At 38.3% G+C, this 20,953-nt stretch overlaps 1 protein-coding gene across 4 annotated transcripts in view; it reads right to left on the reverse strand.

The window, feature by feature from the left end:
- The window catches only part of EDA2R (ectodysplasin A2 receptor), a 69,011-nt gene that overhangs the window by 34,905 nt on the left and 13,153 nt on the right, over window positions 1–20,953 (reverse strand). For all 4 annotated transcript variants that reach the window (XM_019949092.3, XM_019949090.3, XM_019949091.3 and 1 more), the window contains exon 2: window positions 18,788–18,884. In XM_019949092.3, the coding sequence (XP_019804651.1) occupies window positions 18,788–18,858 (71 nt within the window). In that variant the 5' untranslated portion in view covers window positions 18,859–18,884. The remainder of the gene's footprint in view (window positions 1–18,787; window positions 18,885–20,953) is intronic.

Consider the following 20,953-nt stretch of genomic DNA (forward strand, 5'->3'; position numbering starts at 1 on the left):
GTAAAGAAGCACTTCAAGGTATAAAGCCCATAAAAGAAGATTGCAAGGCTCAGGGCCTCATTATCCCTTGTACTAGTTTCTGTAATACTCATATTTTACCTTTGAGAAAACCCAAGGAGGTATGTCCAGGATCTCTGAGCAATAAACAACATTATCGCTCAATACACTGCTCTTCCTACCCCCATACATTACTAACATCCATTGTAACAGAAGGCAAATTTTTCACCATAATTGATCTATGCAGTACATTTTTCAGTATTCCAGTTGATAAGGCTAGCCAATATGTTTCTGCCTTCACCTGGGAAGGATGACAATACATCTGGACAGTAATGTGTCAGGGTTTCCTTTTTTTTTTCTTTATTTGGCCACACCATGTGGCTTGTGGAATCTTATTTCCTGGACCAGTGATTGAACCCATGCCCTCAGCAGTGAAAGCATGGAGTCCTAACCACTGGACAACCAGGGAATTCCCAGTAAGTCCCTCTTAATTTTCACAAATCCTGAAAGCTGATGTGGATGATACAAAGTTTTCTACAGGTTTGAAGTTGTTACAATATATAGATGATTTGCTTCTATGCTCTCCTTCTCAAACCTCTTCACACGAAGACAGCGTCCATCTGTTAAAACTTTTGGCCTTAAAGGAACCATAAAGTCTCCAAAGAACAACTGCACTTTGCTCAAACTCAGGTTGGATGTTTAGGGCACATGATCTCTGAACAAGGACTACATTTGGATCTATGTAGGCTTTATGGAAACCTGAGGTTCCCAAAACCTAAAACTAAGTGTCAATTATGAGGTTTTATTGGGTTAGCAGGCTACTGTCAAAGTTGAATTCCAAATTTTTTTCTTATCACCCAGCATTTATATGCTTTATTAAAAAAGAGAAAACTTGAAAAGGGGCACAGATACCAGGAACAGGGAATACCTCCCTGCAGTATACAAACTCAGAATGTGCAGAGAGGCTGTGTTTGGATTTGAAGAAGGAGCCTTCAAGATGGCAGAGGAGTAAGACGTGGAGATCACCTTCCTCCCCACAAATACATAAAAATTACAACTACATGTGGAACAACACCTATATAACACCGAATGAATACTGGCAGAAGACCTCAGACTTCCCAAAATCTTTTCTTTTGCCATTTGTACTAGGGTTCTGACTGTCCATTATTTTTATTTATTCTTTTTTCTTTTTAGTATAGTTTCTAGCACTTGTTATCATTGGAGGATTTGTTCTTTGGTGTGGTTGCTCTCTTCTTCCTTTCTGTTTCTTTATTATTATTATTTTTTATTTTTAATAATTATTTTCTATTTTAATAACTTTCTTTTCTTTTCTTTTCTTTCTTTCTTTCTTTCTTTCTTTCTTTCTTTCTTTCTTTCTTTCTTTCTTTCTTTCTTTCTTTCTTTCTTTCTTTCTTTCTTTCTTTCTTTTTCTCTCCCTTTTCTTCTGACCCGTGTGGCTGACAGGATCTTGGTGCTCTGGTAGGGGGTCAGGCCTGAGCCTCTGAGGAGGGAGAGGTGAGTTCAGGACACTGGTCCACCAGAGACCTCCTGGTCCCATGTAATATAAAATGGTGAAAGCTCTCCCAGAGATCTCCTTCTCAAGGCTAAGACCCAGCTCCACTCAATGACCAGCAAGCTACAGTGCAGGACACCCTATTCCAAACAACTAGCAAGACAGGAACACAAACCCACCCATTAAAAGAGAGGCTGCTTAAAATCATAAAAAGTTCACAAACACCCCAAAACACACCACAGGACGTGTTCCTGACCACCAGAAAGAAAAGATCCAGACTCATCCACCAGAACACAGGCACCACTCCCCTCCACCAGAAAGCCTCACAACCCACTGAACCAACCTTAGCCACTGGGGACAGACACCAAAAACAATGGGAAGTAATGAACCTGCAGCCTGCAAAATGGAGACCCCAAATGCAGTAAGTTATGCAAAATGAGAAGACAGAGAAAATCACAGCAGATGACGGAGCAAGGTAAAAACTCACCAGACTAAACAAATAAATAGGAAATAGGCAGTCTACCTGAAAAAGAATTCAGAATAATGGTAGGAAAGATGATCCAAAATCTTGTAAATAGAATGGAGAAAATACAGAAACATTTAACAAGGACCGAGAAGAACTAAAGAGCAAACAAACAAAGATGAACAACAAAATAAATGAAATTAAAAATTCTCTAGAAGGAATCAATAGCAGAATAACTGAGGTAAAAGAACGAATAAGTGACTTGGAAGATAAAATAGTGGAAATAACTACTGCAGAGCAGAATAAAGAAAAAAATTGAAAAGAATTGAGGACAAGTTCAGAGACCTTTGTGACAACATTAAATATGCCAATATTCGAATTATAGGAGTCCCAGAAAAAGAAGAGAAAAAAAGGGACTGAGAAGATATTTGAGGAGATTATACTTGAAAAATTCCTCAATATAGGTAAGGAAATAGTCAGTCAAGTCCAGGAAGTGGAGAGAGTCCATACAGGATAAATCCAAGGAGAACCACACAAAGACACATATTAATCAAACTATGAAAAATTAACTACAAAGAAAAAATATTAATAGCAGCAAGGGAAAAGCAACAATTAACATACAAGGGAATTCCCATAAGGTAAACAGTGAAACTTTCAGCAAAAACTATGAAAGCTAGAGAGGAGTGGTAGGACATATTTAAAGAGATGAAAGAGAACAACCTACAGCCAAGATTTCTCAACACAGCAAGGATATCATTCAGATTTGAAGGAGAAATTTAAAAATGTAGAGACAAGCAAAAGCTAAGACAATTCAGCAACACCAAATGAGCTGTACAACAAATGCTAAAGGAACTTCTCTAGACAGGAAACACAAGACAAGAAAAAGAATTACAATAACAAACACAAAACAATTAAGAAAATGGTAATAGGAACATATATATCAATAACTACCGTAAATATAAATAGATTAAATGCTCCCACCAAAATACATAGACTGGCTGAATGGAAACAAAAACAAGACCTGTACATATGCTGTCTACAAGAGACCCACATTAGTCCTAGGGACACATACAGACTGAAAGTGAGGGGATGGAAAAAGATATTCCATGAAAATGGAAATCAAAAGACAGCTGGAGTAGCAATTCTCATATCAGACAAAATAGACTTTAAAATAAAGACTATTACAAGAGGTAAAGAAGGAAACTATATAATGATCAAGGGATCAGTCCAAGAAAAAGATATAATGATTGTAAATATTTATGCTCCAAATATAGGAGCACCTCAATACATAAAGTAAATGCTAACAGCCATAAAAGGGGAAAATGACAGTAACACAATAATAGTAGGGGACATTAACACCCCACTTTCACCAATGGACAGATCATCCAAAAGGAGAATAAACAAGGAAACATAAACCTTAAATGATACATTAAAAAAATGGACTTAGTTGATATTTATAAGACATTCCAACCAAAAACAGCAGATTATACTTTATTATCAAGGGCTCATGGAACATTCTCCAGGACAGATTATATCCTGGGTCACAAAAGGAGCCTTGGCCATTTTAGGAAATTTGAAATCATATCAAATATCTTTTCTGACCACAATGCTATGAGCTGAGATATCAATTACAGGAAAAAAATATGTAAAAAATACAAACACATGGAGGCTAAATGATACATTACTAAATAACCAAATGTTCACTGAATAAATCAAAGAGGAAATCAGAAAATACCTAGCAACAAATGAAAATGAAAACACAACAATCCCAAACCTATGAGATGCAGCAAAAGTAGTTCTAAGAGGGAAGGTTATACAATACAATTCTACCTCAAGAAACAAGAAACATCTCAAATAAACAACCTAACCATACACATAAAGGAATTAGAGAAAGAAGAACAAAAAAATACCCAAAGTTAGCAGAAGGAAATAAATCATAAAGATCAGATCAGAAATAAATGAAAAAGAAATGAAGGAAAGGATAGCAAAGACCAATAAAACTAAAAGCTGGTTCTTTGAGAAGATAAACAAAACTGATAAACCGTTAGTCAGACTCATTATGAATAAAAGTGAGAAGACTCAAATCAATAGAAGTAGAAATGAAAAAGGAGAGGTAACAACTGTCATTGCAGAAATACAAATGATCATGAGAGATTATTACTAGCAACTATATGCCAATAAAATAGACGACCTGGCAAAAATGGACTAATTTTTTAAAAAGCACAAACTTCCGAGACTGAACCAGCAAGAAATAGAAAATATAAAAAGTCCAATCACAAGCACTGAAATTGAAACTGCTTAAAAATATTCCAACAAACAAAAGCCCAGCACCAGTTGACTTGACAGGTGAACTCTATCAAACACTTAGAGAAGAGCTCACACCTATCTATAATTCTCAAACTCTTCCAAAATATAGCAGAGTGAGGAACACTCCCAAACTCATTCTACGAGGCCACCATCACCCTAATACCAAAACCAGACAAAGATGACCCAAAAAAGAAACTACAGGCCAATATCACTGATGAACATAGAAGCAAAAATCCTCAACTAAATACTAGCAAACAGAGTCCAACAGCACATTAAAAGGATCATACACCATGATCAAGTGGGGTTTATCCCAGGAATGCAAGGATTCTGCAATATACCAAATCAATCAATGTGATAAACTATATTAACAAATTGAAGGAGAAAAACCACAAGATCATTTCAGTAGATGCAGAAAAATCCTTCCACAAAATTCAACCCTCAATTTTTATAAAAACACTCCAAGAAGTAGGCAGAGAGGGAACTTAGCTCACCATAATAAAGGCCATATATGACAAACCCAAAGCCAACATCGATGTCAATGGCGAAAAATTGAAACCATTTCCACTGAGAACAGGAGCAAGACAAGGTTGTCTACTCTCACCACTATTATTCAAAATAGTTTTGGAAGTTTTAGTCACAGAAATCAGAGAAGAAAAAGAAATAAAAGGAATCCAATTCCAAAAAGGAGAAAAACAAACTGTTTGCAGATGACACGACATTATACATAGAGAATCCGAAAGACGCTACCAGAAAACTACTAGAGGTAATCAGTGAATTTGGTAGAGTAGCAGGATACAAAATTAATGCACATAAATCTCTTGCATTCATAAACACTAATGTGATGAAAAATCTGAAATAGAAATTAAGGAAACGCTCCCATTTACCATTGCAACAAAAAAGAATAAAACACGTAGGAATAAACCTACCCAAGGAGACAAAAAACCTGTATGCAGAAAACTATAAGACACTGATGAAAGTAATAAGATGATACAAACAGATGGAGAGACATACCATGTTCTTTGATTGGAAGAATCAACATTGTGAAAATGACTATACTACCCAAAGCAATCTACAGATTCAATGCAATGCCTATCAAACTACCAATGCCATTTTTCACAGAACTAGAACAAAAAAGTTCACAATTTGTATGGAAACAAAAAGATCCTGAATAGCCAAAGCAAAGTTGAGAAAGCAAAATGGAGCTGGAGAAATCAGGCACCTGGACTTCAGACTATAGTACAAAGCTATAGTAATGAAGACAGTTTAGTACTGGCAGAAAAACAAAAATGGAACAGGAAAGAAATCTCAGAGATAAACCCACACACATATGGTCACCTTATCTTTGATAAAGGAGGCAAGAATATACAATGGAGAAAAGACAGCCTCTTCAATAAGTGGTGCTGGAAAAACAGGACAGGTACATGTAAAAGTATGAAATTAGAATACTTCCTAACACCGTACACAAAAATAAACTCAAAATGGATTAAAGACCTAAATGTAAGGACACACACTATAAAACTCTTAGAGGAAAACATAGGTAGAACACGCTATGACATAAATCACAGCAAGATACTTTTTGACCCACCTCCTAGAGAAATGGGAATAACAAAAATAAATAAACGGGACATAAGGAAACTTAAAAGTTTTGCGCAGCATAGGATACCATAAACAAGACGAAAAGACAACCCTCAGAATGGGAGCATTAGTGGAAAGGGTTTCAGTTTTTCACCATTGAGAAGAATGGTGGCTGTGGTTTTGTCATATATGGCCTTTATTTTGTTGAGGTAAGTTCCCTCTCTGCCTACTTTCTGGAAGGTCTTTATCATACATAGGTGTTGAATTTTGTCAAAAGCTTTTTCTGCATCTATTGAGAGGATAATAGGGTTTTTCTCCTTCAATTTGTTAATATGGTTTATCACATTGACTGATTTGTGTATATTGAAGAATCCTAGCATTCCTGGGATAAACCCTACTTGATCATGGTGTATGATCCATTAATGTGCTGTTGGATTCTGTTTGCTAGTATTTTGTTGAGGATTTTTGCATCTATGTTCATCAGTGATATTGGCCTGTAGTTTTCTTTTTTTGTGGCATCATTGTCTGGTTTTGTTATCAGGGTGATGGTGGTCTCACAGAATGAGTTTTGGAGTGTTCCTCCCTCTGCTATATTTTGGAAGAGTTTGAGAAGGATCGGTGTTAGCTCTTCTCTTAATGTTTGATAGAATTCACCTGTGAAGCCATCTGATCCTGGGCTTTTGTTTGTTGGAAGATTTTTAGTAACAGTCTCAATTTCAGTGCTTGTGATTGGTCTTTTTATATTTTCTATTTCTTCCTGGTTCAGTCTTGGAAGGTTGTGCTTTTCTAAGCATTTGTCCATTTCTTCCCAGTTGCCCATTTTATTGGCATAGAGGTGCTTGTAGTAATCTCTCATGATCCTTTTTATTTCTGCAGTGTCAGTTGTTACTTCTCCTTTTTCTTTTATAATTCTATTTATTTGAGTCTTCTCCCTTTTTATCTTGATGAGTCTGGGTAAGTGTTTGATGATTTTGTTTATCTTCTCAAAGAACCAGCTTTTAGTTTTATTGATATTTGCTATCATTTCCTTCATTTCTTTATCATTTATTTCTGATCTGATATTTATGATTTCTTTCCTTCTGCTAACATGGGGGTTTCTTTGTTCTTATTTCTCTAATTGTTTTAGGTGTAAAGTCAGCTTGTTTATTTGAGATGTTTCTTGTTTCTTGAGGTAGGTTTTTAATGCTGTAAACTTCCCTCTTAGAACTGCTTTTGGTGCACCCCATAGGTTTTGGGTCTTCGTGTTTTCATTGTCATTTGTTTGTAGTTATTTTTTTGATTTCCTCTTTGATTTCTTCAGTGACCTCTTGGTTATTAAGTAGTGTAATGTTTAGCCTCCACGTGTTTGTATCTTTTACAGCTTTTTTCCTGTTATTGGTATCTAGTCTCATAGAGTTGTGGTTCAGAAAAGATACTTGATACGATTTCGATTTTCTTAAATTTACCAAGGCTTGATTTGTGATCCATGATATGATCTATCCTGGAGAATGTTCCATGAGCACTTGAGAAGAAAGTGTAATCTCCTGTTTTTGGATGGAATGTCCTATAATCATCAATTAAGTCCATATTGTTTAATGTAGCATTTAAAGCTTGTGTTTCCTTATTTATTTTCATTTAGGATGAGCTGTCTATTGGTGAAAGTGGGGACTTAAAGTCCCCTACTATCATTGTGTTACATTTGAGTTCCCCTTTTATGGCTGTTAGCATTTGCCTTATGTATTGAAATGCTCCTGTGTTGGGTGCATAAATATTTACAATTGTTATGTCTTCTTCTTGGATTGATCCCTTGATTATTATGTAGTGTCCTTCTTTGTCTCTTGTAATAGTCTTTATTTTAAAGTTTATTTTGTCTGATATGAGAATTGCTCCTCCACCTGTCTTTTGATTTCCATTTTCATGGAATATCTTTTTCCATCCTCTCACTTTCAGTCTGTATGTGTCCCTAGGACAAAAGTGGGTCTCTTGTAGATAGCATATGTACAGGTCTTGTTTTTGTATCCATTCAGCCAGTCTAGGTCTTTTGGTTGGAGCATTTAATCCATTTACATTTAAGGTAATTATCAATATATATTCCTATTACCTTTTTTTTAAACAACTTTATTGAAGCTTTACAATGGTATGTTAATTTCTGCTTTATAACAAAGTGAATCAGTTATACATATACATATGCTATTACAATTTTCTTAATTATTTTAGGTTTGTTATTGTAAATCTTTTCCTTTACTTGTGTTTTCTGCCTAGAGAAGTTCCTTTAGCATTTGATGTAAGGCTGGATTGGTGATGTCGAATTCCCTTAGCTTTGGCTTGTCTGTAAAGCTTTTAATTTCTCCTTCAAATCTGAGTGAGATCCTTGCTGGTTAGAGTAATCTCGGTTGTAGGCATTTCCCTTACATCACTTTAAATATGTCCTGCCACTCCCTTCTGGCTTGCAGAGTTTCTGGTGAAAGATCAGCTGTTAACCTTATTGGGATTCCCTTGTAAGTTAATTTTTGCTTTTTCCTTGCTACTTTAAATATTTTTTCTTTATATTTAATTTTTGATAGTTTGATTAATATGTGTCTTGGCATGTTTCTCCTTGGATTTATCCTGTATGGGACTCTCTGCATTTCCTGGACTTGACTATTTCCTTTCCCATATTAGGGAAGGTTTCAACTATAATCTCTTCAAATATTTTCTCAGTCCCGTTTTTCTCCTCTTCTTCTTCTGGGACCCCTATAATTCAAATGTTTTTGTGTTTAATCTTGTCCCAGCAGTCTCTGAGACTTTCCTCAATTATTTTCATTGTTTTTCCTTTATTCTGCTCTACAGTAGTTTTTTCCACTATTTTATCTTCCAGGTCACTTATCTGTTCTTCTGCCTCAGTTATTCTTCTATTGATTCCTTCTGGAGAATTTCTTTTTTTTCGTGGTACGTGGGCCGCTGACTGCTGTGGCCTCTCTCGCTGCGGAGCACAGGCTCTGGACGTGCAGGCCCAGCGGCCATGGCCCATTGGCTCAGCCGCTCCACGGCATGTGGGATCCTCCCAGACTGGGGCACGAACTCGCGTCCCCTGCATCAGCAGGCAGACTCCCAACCACTGCGCCACCAGGGAAGCCCAGGAGAATTTTTAATTTCATTTATTGTGTCATTCTTTATTGTTTGTTTGCTCTTTTGTTCTTCTAGGTCCTTGTTAAACGTTTCTTGTATTTTCTCCATCTATTTCCAAGATTTTGGATCATCTTTACTATCATTACTCTGAATTCTGTTTCAGGTAGCCTGCCTATTTCCTATTCATTTGTTCTGGTGGGTTTTTACCTTGCTCCTTCATCTGCTGCATATTTATCTTCTCCTTTTATTTAACTTACTGTGTTTGGGGTCTCCTTTTCATAGGCTGTGTGTTTGTAGTACCCCTTGGTCTTGGTTTCTGTCCCCAGTGGCTAATGTTGGTTCAGTGTGTTGTGTAGCCTTCCTGGTGGAGGGGACAGATGCCTGTGTTCTGGTGGATGAGGCTGGATCTTTTCTTCCTGATGGGCATGACCACGTCTGGTGGTGTGTTTTGGGGTGTCTGTGCACTGTGATTTTAGGCATCCTCTCTGCTATTGGGTGGTGTTTTGTTCTTGTCTTGCTAGTTGTTTGGTGTAGGGTTTCCATCACTGTAGTTTGCTGGTCATTGACTGGAGCTGGGTTTTATCATTGAGATGGAGATCTCTGGGAAAACTTTCACCGTTTGATATTACATGGGGCCAAGAGGTCGCTTGTGGACCAGTATCCTGAACTCAGCTCTCCAACCTCTGAAGCTCAGCCCTGACAACCATTTGGACCACCAAGACCCTGTCAGCCACACGGCTCAGAAGAAAATGGAGAAGAAAAAAGAAAGAAGGAAAGAAAGAAAAGAAAAGAAATAAAATTATTAAAATTTAAAAATTATTAAAAACAAAAAATAAAAAACTAATTAAAAAAAAAAACAGAGCAACCCAACCAAAACACAAATCCACCAGTGACAAGTGCTAAAGATTATACGAACAAAAAATACCAAAGAAAAGGAAAGAGAGAACCCTAGGAGAAATGGCAAAAGTAAAGCTGTACAGACAAAATCATACAAAGAAGCATGCACATTCACACTCACCGAAAGAGAAAAAGAAAAATAATATATGTTTATATATATAAAGGTAGAGAGCAAAGAAATCAATAAACAAATCTACAAGTAAAAATAAGCTCTAAGTATTAAACTAAGATAAACATAAAACCAGAAACAAATTAGATGCAGAATGCAAACCCCCAGTCTACATTCGCTCCCAAAGTCCACCCCCTGAATTTTGGGTTGCTTTATTGTCTATTCAGGTATTCCAGAGATACTGGGTACATGAAGTTGATTGTGGAGATTTATTCTGGTGTTCCTGAAGCTGCTAGGAGTAATTTCCCTTTCTCTTCTTTGTTTGCACATATCCTGGGTTTCAGCTTTGGATTTCTCCCCACCTCTGTGTGAAGGTCACCTGAGGGTGTTTGTTCTCCCCCGAGACAGGAAGGGGTTAAAGTAGCAGCTGATTAGGGGGCTCTGGCTCACTTGGGCGGGGTGGAGGGAGGGGTATGGAATGCGGTATGAGCCTGGGGCAGAAGAGGCCAGTATGATGTTGCAACAGCCTGAGGCACGCCATGTGTTCTCCCAGGGAAGTTGTCCCTGGATCATGGGAGCCTGGCATGTCGGGCTGCACAGGCTCCCGGGAATGGAGGTGTGGATAGTGACCTGTGCTTGCACACAGGCTAATTGGTGGCTGCAACAGCAGCCTTAGCATTTCATGCCCTTCTCTGGTGTTTGTGCTGATAGCCGCGACTCACGCCTGTCTCCGGAGCTCTTTTAGGATGTTCTCTGAATTCCCTCTCCTTGCACACCCAAAAGCAATGGTCTCTTGCCTCTTAGGCAGTTCCAGACTTTTTCCTGAACTCCCTCCCAGCTAGCTGTGGTGCACTAGCCCCCTTCAAGCTGTGTTCATGCAGCCAACCCCAGTCCTCTCCCTGGGGTCTGAACTCCGAACACTGTGCCTCACCTCCCAGCCCCCACCAGCCCCGCTGGGTGTGCAGACAAGCCTCGCAGGCTGGTGAGTGCTGGTCAGTTCCAATCTTCTGTGCGGGAATCTCTCTGCTTTGCCCTGTGCACCCCTGTTGCTGTGTTCTCCTGTGTGCCTCAAGGCTCACCTCCCTCCACCCCTTGTCTCCACCAGTGAAGGGGCTTCCTTGTGTATGGAAACTTTTCCTCCTTTACAACTCCCTCCCAGAAGTGCAGGTCCCATCCCTATTCTTTTGTCTCTGTTTTTCCTTTTTTCTTTTGCCCTACCCAGGCACCTGGGGAGTTTCTTGCCTTTTGGGAAGTCTGAGGACTTCTGCCAGTGTCCGGTAGGTGTTCTGTAGGAGTTTTTCCACATGTAGATGTATTTTTGATGTATTTGTTGGGAGGAAGGTGATCTCCACTTCTTACTCCTCCGCCATCTTGAAGGTCCCCCTCAACACTCATTTATATAAAAACTCTCCAGAAAGTTGGCAAAGAGGGAACCTCATTCAACATAATAAAGGCCATATACAAAAAAACCCACAGCAAACATCATTTTTCAGTGGTGAAAAACTGTAACATTTCCTCCAGGATCAGGAACAAGACAGAGATGTCCACTTATGCCACTATTATTCAACATAGTTTGAGAAGTCCTAACCATGGCAATCAGAGAAGAAGTAAAAGGAATCCAAATTGGAAAAGAAGAATTAAAACTGTCCCTGTTTGCTGATGACATGATACTATGCATTGAACCTAATAAATATTCTACAGGAAAACTAATAGAGCTCATCAGTGAATTTGGTAAAGTTGCAGGATACAAAATTAATACACAGAAATCTCTTGCTTTCCTATACACTAAAAACAAAAGATCAGAAAGAGGAATAAAGGAAACAATCTCATTTACAGTCACAACAAAGATAATAAAATAACTAGGAATAAACCTACCTAAGGAGGCAAAAGACCTGTACTCAGAAATCTATAAGATACTGATGAAAGTAATCCAAGACAACACAAACAGATGGAAAGATATACCACGTTCCTGAATTGGAAGAATCAATACTGTGAATATAACTATACTACACAAAGCAATCTACACATTCAGCACAATTCCTATCAAATAACCAATGGCATTTTTTACTGAATTAGCTCAAAAATTTTACAATTTGTATGGAAACACAAAAGACACCAAAGAGCCAAATCAATCTTGAGAAGGAAAAACGAAGTTGGAGGAAACAGGTTCCCTGACTTCAGACTGTGCTATAAAGCTATGGTCATCAAGACAGTATGGTTCTGGCACAAAAACAAAACTATAGATGAGTGGAGCAGGATAGACAGCCCAGAGTTTAACCCACACACCTATGGTCACCTAATAGATGACAAAGCAGCAAGAATATTCAATGGAGAGAAGAGAGTCTCTTCAAAGTATGGTGCTGAGAAAACTGAATAGCTACATGTAAAAGAATAAAATTAGAACACTCCCTAACACCATACACAAAAATAAACTCAAAATGGATTAAAGACCTGAATGTAAGGCCAGACCCTGTAAAACTCTTAGAGGAAAACATAGGCAGAACACTGCTTGTTGTAAATCACAGCAGGATCTTTTTTGACGTACCACACAGGGTAATGAAAATAAGGACAAAAACAAATGGGACCTAATTAAACTTAAAAGTTTTTGCACCCCAAAGGTAACCATAAACAAAATGAAAAGACAACCCTCAGAATGGGACAAAAAATATTGGGTTGGCCAAAATGTCAGTTTGGGGATTTCCATAAGATGGTACAGAAAAACACGAATGAACTTCTTGGCCAACCAAATATTTGCAAATGAAAGAATTGACAATGGATTAATTACCAAAGTATACAAACAGGTCATGCAGCTCAATATCATAAAAACAAAGAACCCAATCCAAAAATGGGCAGAATGCCTAAAATGACATTTTTCCCAAGGAGACATACAGATGGCCAACAAACACATGAGAAGCTGCTCAACATCAGTAATTATTAGAGAAATGTGAATCAAAACTGCAATGAAGTATCACCTCACACTGGTCAGAATGTACATCATCAGAAAATATATAAACAGTAAATACTGAAGAGGATGTAAAGAAAAGGGAACACTCCTACACTGTTGTTAGGAATGTAAATTGGTACAGTAACTATAGAGAACAGTATGGAGGTTCCTTAAAAACTAAAAATAGAACTACCATATGACCCAGAAATCCCACTACTGGGCATATAACCTGAGAAAGCCATAATTCAAAAAGAGTAATGTACCACAGTGTTCACTGCAGCACTATTTACAATAGCCAGGACGTGGAAGCAACCTAAACATTCATTAACAGAGGAATGGATAAAGAAGATGTGGTACATATATACAATGGAATATTACTCAGCCATAGAAAGGAACGAAATTGGGTCGTTTGTAGAGATGTGTATGCGTATAAAGACTGTCATACAGAGTGAAATAAGTCAGAAAGAGAAAAACAAATATCGTATATTAGAGCATATATGTAGAACCTAGAAAATGGTACAGATGAACCGGTTTGCAGAGCAGAAATTGAGACATGGAAGTAGAGAACAAATGTATGGACACAAAGAGGGGAAAGTAGCGGGGGGTGGGGGTTGTGGTGTGATGAATTGGGATTGACATGTATGCACTGATGTGTATAAAATGGATGACTAATAAGAAATAAAGAAATAAACACTTAAAAAAAGAAAAGAAAAAGGGCTTCTCTGGTGGCGCAGTGGTTGAGAGTCTGCCTGCTGATGCAGGGGACATGGGTTTGTGCCCCAGTCCGGGAAGATCCCACATGGCACGGAGCGGCTAGGCCCATGAGCCATGGCCACTGAGCCTGCGCATCTGGAGCCTGTGCTCCACAATGGGAGAGGCCACAACAGTGAGAGGTCTGCGTACCGCAAAAAAAAAAAAAAAAAATCATAAAATTACCTGATAGTCAAAGCAATGATATTTGAAAGTGAGGAAAGTATAGGAACCTAAGTAGAAGTAATGTTTCCATACTGTACTAAAAATGGTAAAAAATGGTAAAATGTTGATAACAGTGGAGAGTGTGAAGTCACATGTGTATATTGTAATACAGTAAGTCCCCTACATACAAAGGAGTTCCATTCTGAGAGCATGTTCATTAAGTCCAATTTGTTCATAAGTCCAACAAAGTTAGCCTAGGTACCCAACAAATACAATCGACTATATAGTACTGTGCTGTAATAGGTTTATAATACTTTTCACACAAATAATACATAACAAACAAACACATAAGTAAAGAAAACATTTGAATCTTACAGTATAGTACCTTGAAAAGTATAGTAGTACAGTACAACAGCTGGCATACAGGGGCTGGCATAGAGTGAACAGGCAAGAAGAGTTACTGACTGGAGGAGGGAGAGGAGGTGGGAGATGGTAGAGCTGAAGGATCATCAACAATAGGAGATGGAAGACAAGTTTCAAGTTCACTCACGCCTGATGTTGATGGAATGCATTTTCACATCTTTGAAAGTTCGCATCTTGAACTTTGTAGGGGACTTACTGTACCCAGAATGATTTCAAGGAAACTGTACCAAAACCCTACAAATAAATCAAGATGGAATCCTAAAAAAAATGTTCAAGTAACCCACAGCGGGGCAAGAAAAGACAAACGGAAGAATAAGAAACAAAAAAATAAAATGATAAAATGGTCTAACATATCAACAATTACCTTAAATATAAATGGTTTAAGTACACCAATTAAGAGCAGAGATTGGCATAGTGGATAAACACTATCAAATTGTCCTCAACAAGAATTCCTTGAATAAATAGATATTTCATTTCTTAAGAAATTAAAAAGGAAGAAATTATCATGAAAAATTTATATTGAAATTTTTCTTTCCTAATGAGGAAGCAAAGAAAATTTGTTCAAATGATCAAGTCCCCCAAAACTCTTTTGCTACTAACCAGTTTTATAACCAGAAAAACATTGATCTTCTTAATTAATTTTACCAAGCTAGCACAGTTCTTAAATAAGTTTTGATGCTGATAGCGCTGAGTACTTATTTATTATAAATAAAATATTAACTTATAAAACATAAGAGGGCATTTAATCCAAAATCACAATAAAATTATCCTTGGGATGCAAGATACTTTAATTTTGGAATTTATTAATATATGTCATCAAATTAATATATCAAAGGGACATACATAAAATAGTCAAGAGATAATGAATGATAAAATGAAATAAAATTCAAGACCATTTCTGATTTTTAAAAGTATTACACATTATATAAATGATTTTTAAAATACCCCATATTCTTCTATCTGTTTTTCTACTCAGGTGCCTTACATGAGTGAAGAATGAACAATAAACAATGAATAGAACAGAAAAAACAAGCAAACAGAAACGGTTCACAAAACTGCAAATAAACACCAAAAGGTGATATTTTCCCCTATCAAATAGTAAAAAGTTAAAAAAAAAAAATGAACGTGAAGTCCTCATATGTTAGTGATTTAATGTTACAAAGGAAGACAAAATTAATAGATGATAGAAACACACATTATTTATGTGTGGTTAGGCTTCTGGGATATAAGAATTCCATGAAATGTTGAAAATAAATGTAATTATAGTGGAAATTAGTAAAAATTATCACAAGTGTTATCTGCTAATATATTACAGGAATCTTAAAAATGTATGCATTATTTAGCTTGACAATTATACTTCTAAAAATGTGTCCTGAGGAAAGAGTGTTGATTTTTTCTAAAGTTTTATTTACAGTGATGTTTATGGTTCATATGAGTGAACTTTAAAACTAAATAAAAGAAATTATAAAAACAAGCCTGTGTCAGATGCTGTTAATTCCTTATCCAAAAGTCATTGCCCATTTTCTTCCTTACTAACAGAACACTGATTTCATTCTGGGTGGCAAAGTGACCAGCCTCAAGAACTGACTCTCCCTCCTTCCCTCCCTTCCTTCCTTCCTTTCTGGCTGCATTGGGTCTTTGTTGCTGTGCGAGGGCTTTCTCTATTTGCCTCGAGGCGGGGCTCCTCTTCATTGTGGTGTGTGGGCTTCTCATTGCGGTGGCTTCTGTTGTTGCAGAGCATGAGCTCTAGGCACACAGGCTTCAGTAGTTGTGGCTTCTAGAGCGCAGGCTCAGTAGTTGTGGCACACAGGCTTGGTTGCTCTGTGACATATGGGATCTTCCTGGACCAGGGCTCGAACCCATGTCCTCTGCATTGGCAGGCGGATTCTTAACCACTGAGCCACCAGGGAAGTCCAAGAAGTGATTCGTGATTGGTCTTAGTCCATTATGGAAATCCCATTTTTGTTTGCCAGGTACTCATGTCCTAGCATTCCCAGCAGTTTTGAGATACTTATAATGCCCAACTCTGGCCCATAACATACAAAGGGAAATCTGTTGTGGAGCTTCTAGGAAAATACTTCTTCACTAACAATGTCACGCTACTTTGTCTCTGCCCCTTCTTCCTGACTTTGACTCTGATGTGAAGATGTAATGCTTTGAGTTATGGTAACCAAGAGACCACAAGCATGAGGAAAAAATAGCAAGGTGCCCAGGATGTAGGATAAAAAGAGCCTGGGTCCTTGACAATATTGTTGATCTGCCCACCCAACCACAAGGATCCCTGCTTCCAAATTTCATTACATAAATAAATGTGTTTATGGTTCAAGTCACTGGTAAGTTTTATGTTACTTTTAACTTAGTACATCTTAATTTAATCAAAGATTAATTTGCCCACAGCAAAGCTGGGACTCAAACCCATGTGTATTCAATTTTTACTGAACACTGTGACTTTGAGCAAGTCACATACGCTCTCTGAGTCTCAGTTTCAACATCTAAAATGGGGCTCATAATACCTTCTTGGTGAGACTCGAGAGCCAAATGAGATAATGCACATGAAAACTCTTTACAAAGTACAGACTGCTATACAAGTACAAGCTGTTTTTACATAAAGCAGTTGCAGGAACACAATACTGCAGTTCATTCATTTTTTCTGAGCTTTCTAGTGGTGCTGAAATAAATGACAACCAAAGAGGTGCTTAGACAAATGCACATTTCATCATGGGCCACTTTTTGAGAATTTGGTAACAGCAGTTTAACAGAAAGACCTATTTTTCTCCCTTGGAGAAGTTCAGGTTTGTAAATATGGATGGTTTTAAAGGTAATGGCCATGTACATGACAGGAACATTTCTCAGAGCTTGTTCTTATAGGAGTGCCAAGCCTTTTGATCATGAAGATGAATGTGATATTTAAAATAGATTTTGTCAAGCTAAGTAGCTTATTCCATCTGGTCCATCCTAATGTCTAGCATGACCTAACTTCTGAAGACTTTTCCTTGGTCTTGGGATCCCTTATTAACCATGTGGGCACCCCACTGTGGTATAGAATGCTATGTGTAAAGAGTTAAAATTAGAGTTAGTGCTTGTCTGTTAATATCCCTGGGCCTTAGTCTCTTCATTTGTGAAATAGGGAGGTAGGAAGGAGGCCGGCTAAATAATTGATACATTTTGTTTCAGTCAGAGTATCATGTCACTCTCCTAACTAAAACCATCCAAAGGGTTCCTGGTGTGCTTTTTAAAAAATTAAAATTTCTCATCATAAACTTAAAGATTCCCATGGTTTGGCCGATACTTCCCTCTGTGACCTCATTATGTACTAGTCTACCTCTCACTCACCAATCACCAGCTGCACTTACCTTCTTCCTCTTTCTTGAACATGCCTAGCTCATTCTCACCTTGGAACTGTGCACTAGCTGTATTCTCTCCCCAGAAGACACCTCCTTGAGAGGCCTTCCCTTGCTACCTGATCTAAGCAGCCACCCAGTCACTCTGTATCAGGTCACTGTAAATAATTCTTGTCATACTTCCATATCTATGTATGTATCTTGTTCATTGTTTGCTCCACTAATTAAAAGGTAAGGTTCATGAAGGCAAAGAATTTTGTCTGTTTTACCATACCCACAGTGGCTACAACCATGCCTGCCACTTTGTAGGTGTTCAATAAGTAATTGCTGAATTAATGAACAACTGCATAAAATATGTGAGTGTGAAAAAAAAATCTGCCGACTGTCTGTTCCCAGCCTTTGTGTTCCCAGCTGCAGCCTAAATTTAATACCACCCCCAGGTTTTGGGACCAATAGCGACCTGAAGCAGGAACAATTAAGCAGCTCCAGCTCTGCAAGCCAGGGCTGTGTATAAAATCCCTGCTTTGTGGGTGGTTTTGTTCTGACCCTTACCACTAATTGGGATTCTAGACCCTCCCTAGTTCCCCATCAATGAAGCCTCTCTTGCAGCTTCCTCAGTGGCCCAGTCCCTCTAGACAGAGGCCACATTTCAGACTACTCAGTTCTTCTCTCTTTCCAATTCCCAAGACCTGATATCTGGCTCCTGAACCGCAAATGAGTGGGCCCTTCTTTAGTTGACATATGTCCCTAATACCAAACAGCCTTCCTAGGCCTTTGCATTACACATTTACTCTTGAAATACCCCACTATCTCATGGAATCCTCCCCTGCCCCTGATGTTGCCAGGTTGACTTCTTAATGGAGTTGTGACTGCTATTGTCACAATCTTTGTTTTTTTTGATGTGGACCATTTTTTTAAAAAGTCTACTGAATTTGTTACAATATTGCTTCTGATTTATGTTTTGGTTTTTTTGGCCCTGAGGCATGTGGGATCTTAGCTCCCTGACCAGGGATGGATTCCGCACCCCCTGCATTGGAAGGTGAAGTCTTAACCACTGGACCACCAGAGAAGTCCCCTGTCATAATCTTTGGTTTGTTTTATCTACTAAACTGATTAGACACAGATGGGGATGATTCTGCTAATCTTGGACTCTCTTGGTTGCCAGTCTGGTTCTTAAGATGTGACAGAAATAAGTATCCTGACCAGGGGGACTTACCTTGGAGAGCTCTTGTCCAGGCCCACAGAGTTGGCAAGCGACACACCGTCCCCATTGGTCCCAGTACTCATTTTCTTGGCAATCCATGGTGGGAATGCTATGGGTACACAACACAACAATTAGGGAACTAGCGGAAAGGGATTTCAAAGTAAGTAGTGCCTTCCATGTCAATTGGTTTATGGGCTTCTTAATCTAGTCTCTGGTCCTGGGTTATAAGGGTTGAGAAAGGCAACCCAAAACAGCTAATGCATATATAGCACTGACCATGTGCCAAGAACTCTTAAATGGTTTACAAGTAATAATTCAACCTTTAAAACAACCATACAAATAATTATTATTAGCCTAATTTTGCATATGAGGAAAATGAAGCACAGAGACCAAGGGATTCACCAAAGTTCACACAGTTAGTGGCTATAACACTTGTTGAACTGGAAAGAGAATAAGACAAGGAGCTGGCTTCTGCCTAGGGAGTAGAGAATAACCACAATCTCTCACATGTTACCAGCTATTAACAGTTTAGAAAGCACTTTAATACCCATTATATTTGATCCATACAACATCCATGTGAGGTAAGCAATATAGAGATTATCATCCTTCCTTTGTGGATGAGAAAGCTGAAACATGGTTCCCTTTTGCCAAAACTGTCTTTAAGTTTGAGGAGAACTAGCTGTCATTGCTTCTGTCCTTGTCTGGGTAGGAGGGGAGAATGACGCAGCATGAAGAAATGTGCTGGTACACTAAGGTGTAGATAAAAGGAAACACTAGTCACATAACAGTTCTCATAATACAAATGGCATAGGGCAGTGGCACTAGTATTGGTCAGAGTGTTGGGAGATATGGGTTCTATCCTGGATATAGGGTAACCAATCATCCAGTTTCGCTTAGGACTAAGAAGCTTCCTCAGGACATGAGACTTTCAGTGTTAAAACTGGGACAGTCTCAGGTAAATTGGGATGGTTGGTCAACTTACTTGGCTCTTCTTCATTCAACCTATGATCCTGGATGAGTCACTTTATTTTTTCTGGCCTTAGTTACTTAATTTGAAGAAAGGGGGAAGTATATTCCTCACCTACCTTATATAGGTCTTGGAATGATTAAATGAGCTAAGGTCCATAAAAGCATTCTGAAGGATTTGAAAAGCTATACAAAATAAGACAGAGTTAAGTATGTAGACAGAGAGTTTTATACAAAGGTGAATTTTAATGTAAGTAACTGATACATGGAGCTTGCACTACTCAAAGAGAAAGGTGGGGTGAGATTCTTTTGTGCACTCCTTAACTTCATGCCAAGGTGAACTTCAGGTGGCTTCTCAAAGTACTGAAAGTCCTAAGTATGTACTTCCAGTCAGAAGAGAGGAGGGTGTGAATGTGCACCTTGAGAGACCATCACTCCTCCCTTCAAAAGTCCCCAATAGCGATGGGATAAGTCATCCTGTCTGGCATTTTTGCTTGAATGCACCTTTTCCCACCATCAACTGGGCCATTCTTTCCCATGCATTCATTCAGAAGAAAGTGGACTACAAAATCCATTTTTGCACAAGCTGAAGATGTTACCTACTATGTGTTTCGATTACTGGCCCATAGTGTCACCCTCAGTACGCACGCTCCCCTCCCTACCCCATCTTCTCATTAAGAACAAAAACCATCAGTGGTCTCACAGCCCTCATGACAAGGGAATTAAGTGTCATGGGCACAGGGCCAGCATATTGGTCTGGACAACTCCCCTGTATCCTTCTCTTGCTCACAGAAACAGAAAAACATTGTCAGGAGCCAAAGAGCAGTCCTGCCCTTGAGATAAGCTCCTTATATAGGCATCTGAAATCTCCATAGCAGCTGTTTCTGGCCTTTGGGTGTCTGAGACAGCCTATTCTGTTTGGTATCCAGAGCCCCTCCCATGTAATAAACATGTGGTATGATTTTTTTTTTTAAAAGTACTTTATTGCTAAAAAATGCTAACCATCATCTGAGCCCTCAGGGAGTTGTAATCTTTTTGCAGTAGTAACATCAAAGATCACTGATCACAGATCACCATAACAAATATAATAATAATGAAAAAGTTTGAAATATTGTGAGAATTATGGAAATGTGACACAGAGACGTGAAATGAGCAAATGCTGTTGGAAAAATGGCGCTGAGAGATTTGCTCAATGCAGGGTTGCCACAGACC

This window comes from Tursiops truncatus, chromosome X, assembly GCF_011762595.2.
Source record: "Tursiops truncatus isolate mTurTru1 chromosome X, mTurTru1.mat.Y, whole genome shotgun sequence".
NCBI classification, from domain to species: domain Eukaryota; kingdom Metazoa; phylum Chordata; class Mammalia; order Artiodactyla; family Delphinidae; genus Tursiops; species Tursiops truncatus.